This window comes from Oratosquilla oratoria, chromosome 44, assembly GCF_046742065.1.
Source record: "Oratosquilla oratoria isolate Oo_2021 chromosome 44, ASM4674206v1, whole genome shotgun sequence".
Lineage (NCBI taxonomy): Eukaryota > Metazoa > Arthropoda > Malacostraca > Stomatopoda > Squillidae > Oratosquilla > Oratosquilla oratoria.
The window spans coordinates 11663643-11681162 of NC_134820.1; the positions used below are offsets into that span (position 1 = coordinate 11663643).

At 39.1% G+C, this 17520-nt stretch overlaps 1 protein-coding gene across 2 annotated transcripts in view; it reads left to right on the plus strand.

The window, feature by feature from the left end:
• Positions 1–3061: 3061 nt before the first annotated feature.
• Positions 3062–17520, plus strand: part of Trmt6 (tRNA methyltransferase 6 non-catalytic subunit) — a 34507-nt gene continuing 20048 nt past the window's right edge. Inside the window, exons 1-8 of one of the 2 annotated variants that reach the window (XM_076180318.1) lie at positions 3062–3141; positions 5705–5822; positions 6985–7142; positions 7236–7345; positions 8738–8907; positions 9045–9218; positions 10228–10367; positions 10632–10735. In XM_076180318.1, coding sequence (XP_076036433.1) covers positions 5746–5822; positions 6985–7142; positions 7236–7345; positions 8738–8907; positions 9045–9218; positions 10228–10367; positions 10632–10735 — 933 coding nt within the window. In that variant the 5' untranslated portion in view covers positions 3062–3141; positions 5705–5745. Of the gene's footprint in view, positions 3200–5704; positions 5823–6984; positions 7143–7235; positions 7346–8737; positions 8908–9044; positions 9219–10227; positions 10368–10631; positions 10736–17520 lie in introns of both variants that reach the window. The other variant, XM_076180319.1, reaches the window with a different exon arrangement.

Consider the following 17520-nt stretch of genomic DNA (forward strand, 5'->3'; position numbering starts at 1 on the left):
TCCCTATTTCTCCTCCATTTTCCTCACTCATCACTCTCATTTTCTTAGCGCTTCCCACTGCAACTACCTTTCCCTCCCTATTCTCCTTCACATTTAGCAACTCCCTAAAATACTTTGCCCACCTTCCTCTCACTGCCTTCTCTTCCATTATCATCTCTCCATCTGCACCTTTTACCTTTTCATCTCTACTTGATTTGCCTCCTCTTCCTTTTTTAATTTCTTTCCAAAACATCTTTTTATTACTTTCAAAATTTTCTGTCATACTCTTACCCCACTTCACATCTGATATCCCCTCTGCTTCCTTTATCTTAAGCATAACTTCCCTTCTCTTTACTTTGTACCTCTCATACGATTCCCTCATCCTAATTTGTAGCCAATCTATGAAAGCCTGCTTCTTCTCTTCTACATCCTTCTTCGCTTCCTCATCCCACCATTCACTACCCTTCCTTCTATTTCCTCCCGCCCTCCTTGTTCCACACACTATCTTTGCATACCTTATGACTCCCTCCTTGAACCATCCCCATTCCTCCTCCACTCCTAGTTCTACTCTATCCTTCACTCTCTCCCACTCCTCTCTCAGCTTCTTATACTCCTTCTCCTTTTCTTTCTCATTTAAGCAGTTCACTCTAAGTACCTCCCTACCTTCTGCCCTTTTCCTCTTTCTCCACCTATTCTCCACTCTCAATTTACCTTCCACCAGAAAACTATCTGACATTCCCCCACTCTCTCCCCTTAGAACATGTACATCCTTAACTCTTCCTACCATACTCTTGGTCACCATTATATAGTCCATTAATGCTCTATCTACCACCCCTCCATTCACCACCCTCTCCCATATGTACTTATGCTGGACTTTCCTCCTAAACGCTGTATTTGCTATCATCAACTCTCTTTCAAGACACATCTCCACCATCAATTTTCCACTACGATTTTTACCTGGAACTCCATACTTCCCAATCACTCCATCTATTGGTTCTTTTCCTACCCTAGCATTAAGGTCTCCCAGTACAACTACATTGACATTTCTCCCTAATCCCTCTATGCACTCATTTAAATCTATCCAAAAAGCCTCCCTTTCCTCTGCACTCTTCTCACAACCAGGCCCATACGCACTCACAAAAAAACACATCTCCCTTCCCAGCTTCACCTTCATCCACATCAACCTTGAAGAAACCTCCTTCCACTCCACTACACTTTTACCTATCTCCACTTACTAGTATAGCCACCCCTTCTCTCCCTCGTCCCCTCTTCACTCCTGAGAACCTCCCAACTACATTCCCAAACTCACACTCGCCCCTCCCTTTCATTTTAGTTTCACTCAAAGCCAGCACATCCATCTTTCTTCTCACAAACATACTGCATATCTCTTCCATTTTACTCTCATTTGTACCACATCCACGCACATTAAAAGACCCAAACCTTAAGGTATTGGTTGGAAAACTCCTAGACCCTCTTATGCCTTTACCTTTTTTTAAGAACGTCCCCGTTGGGGTTACAGGTAGCAGGACTCCTAATTCTATCCCCCGTCCCGTTTTTTGTCGCCTCTTACGACTCAAGTGGGAAGACTTGGTGGTAGCATTCTTTTCCCCCACCACAGGGTAGGCGAAAATAGGAAATGAATATTCAGAGAAATGGTACAGGACAGTAACAAGGGGTTGGGGGACTGCATAACGGAGGGACAGTCATAGTATAGAAGTGTCATAATTTCTCTATGAACAGAGTTTTCCTCTATCACAGACAAAATGATATGTGACTCTAGTCCGTAGGGGCGCCCCATACACACATATATACATACACACACACACACACACACACACACACGACTCGGTGGCGCAGTTGGTAGAGCACTGAACTGCCACGAAAGTGGCCTGGAGTTCCTGGTTCGAATCCTGCCCAGGGTCGAAATTATTTCGGTACCACTGCGCTTCGGGTCGTTACTCTGACTCTCGTGGGCAGGGAGTTGGGTGTGTGTGTGTGTGCAAGGTCATAGCATTACCCATAGATCGGACCTACGAGCTCTGAGCTCTCTTCCAGGAGGGAAATAGCTGTTGATCACGAGTCCAACACGTGATCCAAAGACCAAGTGAATACACACACACACACACGCGCACACACACACGGTGACCCACACAGAGTGGTGGATATCTGGAATAAATTAGATGAGGCAACAGTGCGTGCAAATACTATTCAAGAATTCAAGAATTTAAGAACAGACTTGATGCTGAAAGATACAATGACGGGTCACTATAAGCATAGCTCGACCCTTCCCGTATAATACAACTAGGTAATACACACACACACACATTCAAGGGAGGCAGATGCGATTTTGGAAGAGCCAATTTTATGGTACTGAGAAAATTCTTTGAAGAAAGAGGAAGTACAGAGAAAAAAATATGGAATAGGGAAAGTGGAGAACAAACAATTGAACAATAATAGCATATAAAAAAGACTCAAAATAGTCAACTGAAATAATGAATAAAAGTTTCTAGTCTATATTTACCAAGAAAGTTGCATTTGAGAAGGGGAAGGGAGTGACAAGAAATGCGATAAGAAACAAAAGTTGAAATGCAGGAAATTTGTAAGCTGTTGTAGAACCTAGATGCAATAAAAGTTCCAGATTCTGACGGATTCTGAAACTAGACACATACAAAAACCAACTGAGGGACAAGACTAGGGTGTTAATTGTATGTTCACACGAATGGAAAATACCTCAGGGATGACAGAGGGCCAATGTAGAGCCAAACAGGAAATAAGTAAGAACCTCTAAACCATGGACAAGTATCCACGACGAAAGTAACACCTAAAGCGTGCGAGGAAATTATGATAGATATGCGAGATACCTGGAAGAGGTAGGTTGTTCAGAAGTCGGGGGGAAGGGACCTGTTTAGAAAGAATTCTAACATATCTTATAATGCCCCTCACTGTGGCTACATTTATTTGATCAGTTCTCGTTAAAGTTGATTTAATTATATAAAACATGTTCTATGTAGTATGAATAACTATATAAGCAAATTGTTCAGTCTGGTCTCTATATTTCAGGTCCCTTAACTCAACATTTCAATATTTGTTTACTTTCCTGCCCGTGTGCTGCAGTAGACCAGCGGAACTGACTATATAAGCTAGTTTGAAGACGGAAAAGAGGTTATCACCAATGAAATATTTTTGTTTGTATTTTATCACGTCAGCAGCTATTTGACAAGTAATATTTACTGTGAACTCCAAAATTTTAAACTAATAAATATATTGTATTATTTATCATGTGCGTTCAGAACGCGTTAGACCTACTGCCTACCTGAACCGGAGATTACAAGTTTTATTTCCCATATGGAGTATTAATTGCTTAAATCATATGCAATCAATAATTCAGTGACATCCGTACAAACTAGACGTAGTATTCTTTTATAATTGGAGACTGGTCTCCACTCTAAATAATAACACACACACAAAAAAGAGCACTAATAACTTGAACTTCGGCAAAATTAAATTCATTTTACTATCCTTCTGTTCTGCTACCCTCCTAAAATCTCAACCCATCTATGGCTCCACATTTTCGATGTGATATTGCTCCCAGAGATGGAAGTGTTGATTATTATTGATAAAATATTGAATAACAAGGACCAATCATTGGGGTCCAATCATCCAATCCCATCGACTGATGCTTCCTAGTAGTAAGTAGTGGTGATTGCAGGGTGGGTGACAGGAAGAACCATCGCCCTGCCGCCCATTCTGCAACTGTCTTGCACAAAAAACATACCAAAACCATCTTAATCCAAGACATTAACCTTAACACTTAACTTAGAAAAATCTCAAAAAGCTCATAATTCACATACCAAAAGGAATAATGGATGGCATTAACATGGCATATTATATTTACCACTAGAAGGATTGGGTGGCATATTTTCACAGATCCAGAAATGCCTTAACACTACTTTGTGGCATATTTATTTGGTAAATTATAATTGCACTTAAAATTGAAAAAATTCATATTTTCCCGTGTATGATAATATGCTAATAGACCTTTGCTCAGTAGATTTCATTGATTAAAGATCATTTGAATTCTGCGAAAGATGGCAATACTATCATAATTTACTCTATATTGTTTTTTCCATCTTTTCACATAGCTGACAGCTGGCGAATGGTCTCATTCTTCTAGTATTAGTCGGTGACATAGAAACAATCAAAAATTTTGTCCCAGAAGTTTATGGGAAGGTCCGAGTGCTGTTGCCAGCCACTGTGGCAGTTTCCAATCAGTGAAACCTCAGGCAACAGTTACTATCACCAAATAGTTAACATAATATTTTGGCTGCCACCATATATTTTTATTGATGTGTGTATGACTCCTTTAGAAACAAAGAGGTTAGGTGTAATTTGATTAATTATTTTTGTTCCAATTTGTTCCACACTATTATTAAGGCTACTGTCAGGCTAGTTTATTCATATGTGTTGCCCTTTTCCACAGCATGTATAAAATTCATGAATTGTTGCCACAAATTTCACAGAGCAGAAATCCCTCAGCCCCACAGCAGCTGACAACAACCCCCTAAAATCCTCCCACAGATCTTTCTGGGAAGAAGATTTGGACAGCTGTCTGTTTTGTATTGCTATGGGACTGCCTCACACCAATGTATATTAAACATCCATTATGACAGTGTACCACTGTCTTCACCCTGTCCCCACCAGAACCTTTCTGTCATCTCCACATACCTTCATGCATGCCTTTTATATTTATTTTTTATGCTGTCAGTGTTTTAGGGACATCATTGACACTCCTACAAATCAGTCGAATAACATTCCCCAGTGAAGATGAATCTCTCTCCTATTCCTCCTTTCTCTTACCCTTTTTAAATCTCCTTTTTACTACCTTAGTGCCTTAACCTCTGGTGTAATATTGTCCCCAAAGGTAGAAGCAATGGCTATAGCATACAACCTCCCAAATCCCATTCACCACCCTTCCCATTCAAAACAGTATATATATATGTATATATATGTATATATATATATATATATATATATATATATATATATTGTGACATCATGACAGGTTTATGAATGGTAAGAATGGCCTTCAAAGGCGAAACCGGTCAGGAATAAAGTCTCTTGTTCTCAATCGTGTCTTTCCATTCTTACCATTCATAAATATATATATACATATATATTTATGTATGTATGTATATATATATATATATATATATACATACATACATACATATACCAAAGGCTTTTTCCCCCTTACAAGGGAGGTAGCCAAAAAACAAAGGCATAAAATCCACTCCCACCCATTCCATCCCCAACATACTCCACTCCCTTCCACCCTCTTCCCTCTGTCTTGACACCTCCTGGATGATGGATCATCCCTGCATCTTGCCCACTGCCCTGGGTCAGAAGCAGTGTTGCAAGACACAACACATCCACAGCAAGGCCGCTTAATTAAATCGGTGATAACCCTTCCCTCCTCTCTGTCCCCTCATTCAGTAAAGGATAAGACGGGGAGAAATCCCTTCGGGCTGCATTAATTTATTTCTCACATATACTCCATCCCCCACATCCATCACAGCATCATCCATATATATATATATATATATATATATATATATATATATATATATATATATATATATATATATATATATATATATATATATATATATATATATATATATATGTCATTTTGCTATTGTTTATATATATGTGTTTTGTTTTAAAGGACACTTACTCCAAGAAAGTTTGAAGATTACTGCCATCATCATGGAAATCAAAGATGGTTCCACAGTCATTCTTCAAAAAGGAAATTTTTTAAAGGCATGCCGGGTCTTCATGAACAGGTAGTCATATTCCTTTGCAATTGTACATTTGAGAATATAAGTTATGGTGTTAAATCTCACTTGTTCCCACTCTAAACTATGGATAGTAAATGTTTTCTTACATATTCATATTAAAGTGTTTCATATATGCTTGAGGTTATTTTATGTATTAGACAGATCACTCAATATCATATACAGTTGATTTCTTCATTATATTTTATATATTTTGTTGTGGGTAGTGTCAGATTATTTCATTCATTTGAGGAGTGGATTGAAAATTGAAGGGGATTTTGTTTGGTCAAAATTCCCATTAGTGGAGATGTGTCACAGGTACCATTCTTTTATTTTATATTGTTTATTTATTTGTTTGTTATTATTTGTCTATTTGTTTATTATTATTTCCTCGACTATCATTTATTATTTGTCAATTTATTATTATGTACTATCTACCTGTTTGTTATATATATATATATATATATATATATATATATATATATATATATGTGTATATATATATATATATATATATATATATATATATATATATATATGTGTATATATATATATATATATATATATATATATATATATATATATATATATATATATATATTTTTTTTTTTTTTTTTTTTTTTTTTTTTTTTTTTCCCTCTCCATCTGACCTAGTTATGGACCAAAAGGTCTCCTATCAGCATGCTCCTCCTTTGTAATCTTTTGTAAAACAATTAGTACTTGTTGGGACCAACAATAGTCTCCTGCTCATAGGGACCCTCCAAGGTGTATGCGAGAGAGAACTAACACCATGGTGCCCTCCACCAAAATCTGTGGACACCCTTATCTCTATGTGGAAATACAACCTCAGTGGGTTGACACTTTTTCTACAGACTGGACCCAAGATCTTTCAGCTTTGATTAATGAACCCCCACCTCTTTTTTTACATAAGGAAAGCTGATGACTGCTCCCCTCCTCCTTGTGACATAGAACAAACCCATCCTCTCTCTCTCTCTCTCTCTCTCTGTCTCTCTCTCTCTCTCTCTCTCTCTCTCTCTCTCTATATATATATATATATATATCCTCCTTACACTTTAATTCCTTATAGATTGACAACAAAGGGAAGTATTTTTATAAACTGTCATAAGAATTACATGTTAGCAGTGTGTATTCTTTGTCCTTTTCTTTTTAGAACTATGACCTTTGGTAAACGTGGGAAGAATCAGTTTACTATTGCCTTCAAAGGTGCTGAAGGTTGCTGTTATGGTTCTTACTTCAAGATGGTCACAAGCAAAAAATCAGTTTTTGATTTGGAAAAAATTGATAAATTTGCTAGAACAACATATTTAGGTAAGGAGCAGTTTCTCTTTGATACACAAACTGTGATACACCAAATGTGATATTCATGCAAGTTTAGCACTACTGTATACCTATATATTTCAGTCTCTGAGAGCGGTGAAGACAACCGGGAACTCCTTGATGATGGCCGTTCACAAAAGCTCACAAAGGATGACATTGAGGAACTTGTTTCATCTGGTGTTTCTGGACAGGAGGTACAATATCACCAAAAGAGGATACAATGCTATTTGTGGCTGAACAAACAAAAGAACAAAGTTAACCTTTTCAGTTAAATCAAACTCAATTTGTTTGTTCTAGCTAATCTCAGATGATTTCATTTAGCATAGAGAATACATTCTCAATCAATCATCCTCCCAATTTCTCACAAATCTGCCCCCTAGCTGAATGAAAACAATTGGCTTGGGAATGGGACAACTGGTCACAGCCCAACTGGCTGCGGGAAACTGGCCGCCATATGGAACTTTTTTTTATTATTATTATTATTATTATTATTGGAGAATGGTTGTATATGGATGATGTTGTGACTGCATGAGGAGGAATGGGCGGGGGGGGTGGGGGGGGGGGTAGTATGTGTGAGTAAATTTTGACGCAGCCCGAAGGGATTTCTCCCCGTCCTCTCCTTATATGCAAAGGGGGACGGAGAGGGGGGGTCGCCGATTAAATGAAGCGGCCTTGCTGTGGATGTACTGTGTCTTGCGACACTGCTTCTGACCCAGGGCGGTGGGCAGGGTTCAGGGATGACCCGTCATCCAGGAGGTGCTCAGATGAGAGGAAGGGTGGGAGGGGTGTGGAGTGTATTTTAGGGATGAAATGGGTGGGAGTGTTTTTATGCCTTTCCTTTTGTGGCTACCTCCCTTGGAAGGGGGAAAAAGCCTTGGTATATGTATGTATGTATGTATTATTATTATTATTATTATTATTATTATTACTATTATTACATACATACATATACCAAAGGCTTTTTCCCCCTTACACGGGAGGTAGCCAAAAGAAAAAGGCATAGAAACCACTCCCATCCATCATCCACTACATACTCCACTCCCCTCCACCCTCTTCCCTCCCTCTTATCTTGGCACCTCCTGGATGACAGGTCATCCCTGCATCTTGTCCACTGCCCTGGGTCAGGAGCAGTGTCGCAAGACACAGCACATCCACAGCAAGGCTGCTTCATTAATTTGGCAACCCCCCCTCTCCATCCCCTCTTGCAGAAAATGATTAAATTGTGATAGAAAAAATTATTAAATTTCTTTATGAAGTACTTTATTGGAATGAAGTTATAAAATATACATATGCAAAAATCTACTAACAATTATGTTGCTAGTAAAATTATTATTGGTAAAAAGAATAAGTATTATTGGCAGGTTAGGTCAGGTCCTACATACACATGGCAGCCAGTTGGGCTGCGACCAGTTTCCTGTGGCCCGTTGTCCTAGATCCCATTTGCATAAGCCCAGAGCAGCATCCATAAAAAGTATCCAAACAGAAGAGCTTTTAGAGTATCACTCCTCAGATAGAATTGCAATTAATGAGGGTTTAAATGGATATCTTCACTTTCAGATACCTTATGCAATGTACTTGTTTTACAGGTCATTCAGACACTAACAGAAAACAGCAGTACGTTTAAAGCAAAGACAAAGTTTTCTCAGGAAAAGTATGTGGCAAAGAAACAGCTAAAATACAATCAGATTGTAATACTTCATAAACCATCTGTAAGACTTTTAGCAGAGATGTATTACCAGGATCCCCTTAAAACATTGTTAGTATAATTGATGTTATATTTTTTATGTATTAACCTGTACCATATTTTCATTGAATTAAAAAGATTTTTGTTTATTGCATATAGATTTTTTTCTTTTATGTTTCTTATAAAGAAATTAGATGACTGCATTTCAGAAATTTGAGGATAGATTCATTAGCACAAATGTTGTGTCATGTGAATGTAATGGTAGGTGGGCATTATGCCATATTTGAAGCAGGATCCAAAGGATTGGTCACAGCTGCCACCCTTCAGAGGCTTGGCGGGCAGGGTAGCCTTGTTCAGGTGTACCATGGGAACAGTCCACAAAGGTGAGAATTTGTTGTTAATCTATATCAGTTGATATATGTATTTTTTCCTCATTAAAAGCATAAAGTATTGTTTGAAGTACCATTGCAGAAGAAATTATCCAGTTTTTGAATCTTAGATTGCATTTGTTTTTGGAGAAGTAAAAGCATTTCAGATTTATTTCATTCCATTGTCTTAAGTTGCAGAAGACCCACAGCTCCCAGGTAACCAGTAACAGCCACCAGATTAGCCCACAAATCACTCAAGGAGGAAATACAGTGTTTTTTCTGAGCTAAGAAAAGAGGGACAGAGGTGTGGTGAATGGGAGTGAAATATGTGGGGATGAAATGGGTGGGAGTAGATTTATGCCTTTGACTATGGCTACCTCCTTTGTAAGGGGGAGAAACTCCTTGGTATATGTATGTATTTTCTGAATATGGTTAGAGTGGGACTTCAGGATAAGGTGTATGGTGTCGGGTGCGATGGTTGTATCTTGGGTAGTTTGTTTCCTGACCAGGCCTATTCTGTGTTGGTATTGTATCAAAAGCTTTTGTGAATACCTCAATGCAGTCTTACTTGAGTGATTCCTGTTTTCCTTGGGAGGGATTTCCAGTGGTTTGCAGAGGTTTGATAGGGTAGGGAATTTGGTGATTTCTCTTAGTTTTGTGATGTGGATAGACCAAGGAAGAGGTGGATGGCGTGAATGAAGCCATAAGAGCTTGCGGTCAGGATGTTGAGCAAGTGAAAATGTGTGCGAGTGACAGAGAGCTGGAGAAGAATGTATTCAGTAAGGCAGCTACCTACTCCATGAGCAGGGTGCACTGATGATGAACTAGCAATATTGTTAGGAAATTCAAGAAGTGCAGTCTTCACATGGTTTAAGTAGGAAGGAGTGAAAAAGATGTGTGTAAGGAGAGTGAAAGGGGTGAAGATTTCCTTCTCTCATGCATAGCCATCATATTTTGCAAGTAATGACTAATCATATTGAAAAAAAAATTGTATCTCCATTATGTGTATGATTATGATTTTCAGAGAAGCTATTGACTTCATGAACTTCACCCAAGAAGACCTTGAAGTTTTGTCATTCATTGGAACCGAAAATCTGCCAGTGAGAGGAGACAAAGTTAAAGAAGAGAATAAAGATTTAAATGCTGCGGTTGAAAAGCATGATGGTATGCATGTCTACAGATACAGAAATAGTAATGAAATAACGTGATGTGATTATGTTATGTTTCATATGATAACTGATTACCTTAACAGTTTGAATCTTTGTTCATGTTATAGCCAAAAAGGAAATATTTTAAATAGTTGAAAAGCATGATGGTATGCATGTCTACAGATACAGAAATAGTAATGAAATAACTTGATGTGATTATGTTATGTTTCATATGATAACTGATATACCTTAACTGTTTGAATCTTTGTTCTTGTAATAGCCGAAAAGGAAATAATCTCATCAGAGGAGCCAGAGCAAAAAGAAGAAAACTGTGCAACTGTATTGTCACAGAAAGACAGTAATGAACCTCCAAAATTTAGAAAGGTAAAGTATAGTGCATCTCTAGTAAAGTTAATAGTCAATCCATCATTCCAAGTCTTGCAGGAGACCCATAGCTCCAAGGTAACAGGTTACAGCCATCGGGTGAACCCATAAATCACTCATGTTAGAAATATTCTACTATTGTTAAGTTATTGATGAAAATATGGTGATAAAGTACTTTTAGTCATCATGAAAAATAACAGAATAGTGTGTGCAGTGACAACGGGATAGTATCATGGTGGTGAGGCATATAGAGAAAAATTCACCTTAGAATAATCTATCTGTCTATATACCAAGGGCTTCTTCTCAGTTATAAAGGAGGTAACCAAGTTAAGACATGCACCCAGGCCCACCCACCACCCGTGTTTCAAGAGCTGGGCGTGTTCCTTGGTGCATTTCGCTTTAGTTTGGCCATGGTTAGCACTCCCAAACTATTAAAGCAACATAGGTGCCGGTATGGTATGTGACCTACGAAATTTTTCTTTGGTATAGTATATGTCCTACCAGACTTTTGTTTCGGTATGAACCTGTCTCTTAAGCTTTGATAGTTTGAGAGCGCTAACCATGGCCAAACTAAAACAAAATGCACCAAGGAATGCACCCAGCTCTGCATGTTTCCCTCTTATCTTTGACTCTCGTGGAAGAAGGGTCATTCCTGTCTCCTGCCTACTGCTCGAGTCAGAAGCAATGCAGTAAGACACAGCACATCCACAGCAGGGCCACATCACTTACATGGCAGCCCTCCCTCCTCATCTCCACATGCAGAAAGTGGAGAAGATGGGGAGAATTCCTTTCAGGCTGCATCAAAGCATCATCTGCACACAGTCATCCTCCACTCACCCCCATCCTTTGCCTTTTCCTTGCCAAGACCATCAAAACGGAAGAGGGCTGCAGCAGAGAAGGGGAGAAAATCAGGCATAAATAAGAGAGGAAGTGTGAAAAGGAGAGAAATTGGTAGCCCCTTTACCAGTAGAGGGATACCAATCTATACCTTTAGAAACACTTTGAATTCCTTGATTTACATGAATAATCAATTATCATATAATTTGTCTGCATATTTCACCAATCACACCCATTAAATTGATGTCTGGAATGTAAGAAACCTGAAAGTAAATTTTGAAGTCCATTTTCTCAATCTTGTTTTTGTTGTTGTTCTAGAATAATGTCATTCAAAGTACTACCATAGTGACAATTTTTTATTTATTTGGATGATTTTTTTGAAAGGTGATACTTTGTTCGACATTTTGAACTTAATTTATTATGAAGTGTTGAACATTGAAATTTCTAGAAGGATTTAAGTTATAAACAGTAAAAAAAAATCCGTGTGGGTAAATATATCAGTAGAGCAAAAAATAAACATTGAACCTACACATGTTTGATATGTTGGAAATTATAACCATGCCTAATACTTTCTTTAAAAAACATGACAAAGCATAAGTCCAAATAGTTAGGGATTAGGAGAAATTTGAATATTAATTATTTTTGCTCAATAGAATAATGTTTTTGATGTGCAAGTACAGTATCTATTAACAAACTTGAATGAAACTTGGTCATAATAACTACAATGATGAGCATGACTTTCAGTAAAAAAAAAAATAGCTTCCAAGCTCAATTAGAAACAAAAGAAGTGTCTGAAGCAGACCAACATCCATAAAACACTTGCTCCAGCCTTTCTCCTTCAAGACTAAATTCCAACTCTCTGCCAGCCTCTCCCCATGTACATCTCATCACCTTACTTTTACCCACATTTACCATCAATTTTCACTTATTGGATACCTCCCCAAACTCTTTCACTAACTGCCTCAATCCTTCCTCTGACCCTGCCACAAGTGCAGTGTCATCCACAAACAACAACTGGCTCACCTCACACTTCTCTCCACTATCTCAAACCATCTCCAATCCCTTGCTCACCACCCTCATATTTACCTACTGAACCTCCCGTTCTATGTACACATTAAATAGACATGGCAACATGGCACAGCCCCACTGCAGCCCCAAATATACCTCAGATCACTCACTCTATCCATGTCCAATCCTAACAGAGGTTCTAATACATACATACATATACCAAAGGCTTTTTCTCCCTACATGGGGGGTAGCCAAAAAGAAAAAGGCATAGAAACCACTTCCACCCATTCCATTTCCTATATATTCCACTCCCCTCCACCCTCCTCTCTCCTTCCTATCTTGGCACCTCCTGGATGACAGGTCATCCCTGTATCCTGTCCACTGCCCTGGGTCAGAAGCAGTGTCGCAAGGCCGCAAAAAAGGAGAAGACGGGAAGAAATCTCTTCGGGCTATGTCAAATTTTTCTCATACATACTTCCTCACCCCCTATCCCCCACCCACTCCCCCTCATGCATCATAGCATCATCTATACACAACCCCTCTCCATAACCGCTATCTTCTGTCCTCTCCCGTCCTTCCTCCACAGACGTTCTTCTCTTTTGTAATGCCCCTTTCACCCCATCCATCCATCTCATCCTAGGACACCCCCTCATATTCACTCCTTCCACCTCTGCCTTCCACACTTCTTTTACTAATCTTTCTTCACTCATTCTTTCCATGTGTCCAAACCATCCTAATACTCTTTCATCAACCCTATATCCCAACTCCCTTTCCAGATACAGAAATAATCCAGCCATACCTTGCTACACTCAACACATGGTTCATCACAAACAGATTCAAAATAGCTCCAACCAAATCTACAGCAACACTTCTCACCAACTGGACAAAAGAACACAAATACATACCTCATATCTACATCAACAACACTCTAATACCACACACAAACACACCGAAAATTCTTGGTGTAACATACGATACATCCATGTCTTTCAAACAACACATCACAAACATAAAAAACAAATGCACACCTAGACTTAACGCACTTAAGTCAATCACTGGAACAACATTTGGACAAAACAAAGAAACTAATACAACAATATACAAACAATGCATACGCTCAGTGATGAATTATGCGAGTCCTGCATGGGCTCCTAATCTCAGTGAGACACACCACAACACCCTTCAAATCATACAAAACAAAGCCCTAAAAACAATTACAGGCTGCACAAATACAACACTTACAGACCATTTACACCATGAAACAAAAGTCCTCAAAGTCAAGGACCACCTCAACATGAGAGGCACACAAACACTTGCTGCAGCCACCACAAACACATCACACCCGCTACACTACATAGCAGAACACCCACACACACCAAGAAACATTAAAACAACACCCAAAGACCTGTATCACACACAGATACTCTCTTCTCTTCCTCCACAACCACCAAATACCAGCCTCTGGAAACATATTCATAATCATATCACTCACTGCTCCATTAACACACTGAAAGACAACACACTACTGCATGCCAGACCCCCTGATATCACCCTTCTGAATCCTCTCACCCATGTAAGGACAGAGTCCACCTGGCCAGACTGCGGTGCGGCCACCACCCAGCACTACTAAGCTACCAGAAGAGGCTGGATGACTGCATTGTGAACAGCTGCCCAGGATGTAACACTTAACCCCATACCATACAACACATAATGGAAGACTGCATTATACACAATCATGCACGCAAACAACACAACATACACTCTATAAAGGATTTGTGGGAAAACCCAGTTTCGGCTGTGGCATTCCTTGGGGAGACGAGACTGCTCAGACAGTCTAGGAAACGACAACAACAACAACTCCCTTTCCTCCCCTGTTCTCCTCCTCACCTCCTCATTTCTCACTCTATCTAGCCTAGTAACCCTATCATACTTCTCAGACATTTCATCTCAAACACATTCAAACTCCTTTTTCTTCCTCTCTCATGTTCCATGTTTCTGCCCCGTACAGTGCTGTTGGCATAATCACTCCTTCATATAACCTCCTCTTAGCATCCATTCCCAGATGTCTATTTCTCATTACACTTTTTAATCCACCAAAGCATTTACTCGCTTCTTTCAATCTACATTCTACCTCCACCCCCACTCCTCCCTTTCCTGCCACATTCGCACCCAAGTATCTAAAACTATCCACTTCCTCCAGTCTTTCACCCTTAATACTCACTTCCAGCCTGCTGTCACTCTCTCCCCTTGTACATCTCATCACCTTACTTTTGCCCACATTTATCTTCAGCTTCCTTCTTTCACACACCTCAAACTGTCACTAACTTCCTCAATCCCTCCTCTGATCCTGCTACAAGCACAGTGTTGTCAGCAAACAACAACTGGCTCACCTCCCACTTTTCTCCATTTTCTTTAATCATCTCCAACCCCTGACCCACTACCCTTGCATTCACCTCTTGCACCATCCCATCCATGTAATGATTGAATAGCCAGGGCGACATAACACATCCCTGACGAAGTCCCACCTTTACCTCAAACCATTCACTTACTCCATTTCTAATCCTAACACAAGCTCTACTACTCTCCTTAAAACTCTTGACTGCCCATAACAACTTTCCCCCAATACCATAGATCTGCAGTACTTCTCACATTGTCTTCCTGTCTACCCAGTCAAGCCTTCCTCAGATCAATAAAGGGCCAAAAAAACATCCTTATCTTTTGCCTAAACCTTCTCATAAATCTGCCTTACCACAAAAATCTGATCCATATGACCTCTATCTTTCCTAAAACCACACTGCTCCCTACCAAGTATTCCCTCTGTTCCTTTCCTAGTTATCTCAGTTAAAACTCTCCCATAAGCCGTTCCAACTACACTCAACAAACTGATCCCTCAAAAACTTCTACAACCACATTTATCCCTTTTCTTTAGAATAATAAAAGCAAGACTCCTTGAGCTTTCTATCTTGTAAATGAGGTTGAAAAAATTGCATTTACCTTGCCTTTCTTTGCAGTGTTGTCATAAAAATTTCATCATGATTCTCAATGGGTTTGAATAACATTGGTTATAGTATCAGGTTTATAAGTCATACAAAAAAGAAAATAGTAATGTGAAGCAGACATAATTAGACAAATTCAAGCTGAAGGAATATGTAGTATGTGCCTCATACTTAGCTACTTCCCTTATAAGGGGGGGGGGGAAACCTCTTGGTATGTAGATAGATAGACCTTCCTTATAAGGGGAGAGTAGCCCTTGATATATAGATACAGATGTCTTGCTATCACCTATATTTACCTAGTTGTATTTTACGTGATGAGAGCTATGCTTGTTGTGACCCGTTTTCGTATCACTCCACATCCAATTTATTTTTGAACTCGTGTATAGTTCTGGCATTCACTGTTTCACTGTTTAGTTTGTTCCAGACATCGATCACTTTGTGCGGGAAACTCTTCTTTTTCAGGTCTCTTCTGTAACTGTCCCTCTTTAACTATTTATCATGTCCTCTTGTTTCTCTCTTGTCCCATTTCAATAGGTCATCTCTATCGAGAACTTCCATCGCTTTCATAATTCTGAAGATGGTCAACAGGTCACCTCTTTCCCTTCTCTGCTCCAATTTTGACAGCTGTACTTTCTCCAATCTTTGTTCATATGTCAAATTCGATAGTGTGGGTGCCATCTTTGTCACTGCTCTTTGGATTCTTTCTAATTTCTTTGTGTTTTTCTTTGTGCTTGGTGCCCACATTTATATAGCATATTCTTGTTTCAGTCTTGTCAGTGTAGTAATTATTTTCTTAACCATCTCTTCATATCTGATACATATTTTGATGTAGATTTGAATACTGTAGTAATAAAATATAATGTACATGTATACATACATATACCAAAGGCTTTTTCCCCCTACACAGGGGGTAGCCAAAAAGAAAAAGGCATAGAAATCACTCCCACCCATTCCATTTCCTATATATTCCTCTCCCCTCGCCCTCCTCCCTCCCTCTTATCTTGCCACCTCCTGGATGACGGGTCATCCCTGCATCCTGTCCACTGCCCTGGGTCAGAAGCAGTGTCGCAAGACACAGCACATCCACAGCAAGGCCACCTCATAAATTCGGTGACCCCCCCTCTCTGTCCTCCCATGCAGAAAAGGAGAAGACGGGGAAATCCCTTCAGTCAGCATCAAATTTTTTCTCATACATACTTCCTCACCCACTCCCCCTCATGCATCACAGCATTATCTATACACAACCCCTCTCCATTCACCTCTATCTTCTGTCCTCTCCTGTCCTTCCTCCACAGACATTCCTCTCTTTTGTATTACCAAATATAATGTACTGCAAGATATTCTTACAGTAATGATAGAATATAATGTACTGCAAAGTATTTTTATAGTGCTATACTGTACTAACCATGCCAGAAACTGAAACTAACTTACACACTCTTCTCATGATTTTTGTAGATGATGTAAAAATCATGAGAAGAGTGAAAAATGAGAAGAGTTGAATATTGCAAAAATATCTAGATACTATTTTTGCATAGAGCTAAATATAGGAAATGAAGTTCAATACCAAAAATTCCACTGGAAATGAGTAATAGTAGCAAAAGGCCATCCTTGGGAAGCAAACCCATTACAAAAGCAAAAAAGGAAGAAGACTTGGGGGTGTTAATAAAAGACAACCTGTCACCTGTCAGATATATCAGCAGGATTGTGGGAGAGATATGGACTACAACAGAAGATTAAAGTGGTGTTCCATTATATGGATAAAGAGATGGTGAAAAAAAAACTCATCGAAATTCAGATACATCCAAGACTGGAATATGTATCAATAGTATGGTCCCCACACAAAGTGAAGGATATAAGTAAGATCGAGAGAATACAAAGGGCAGCAACCAAACTGGTCTCCAGCCTGGCAGATAAACCATGTGAGGAAATACTAAAAGTACTGGG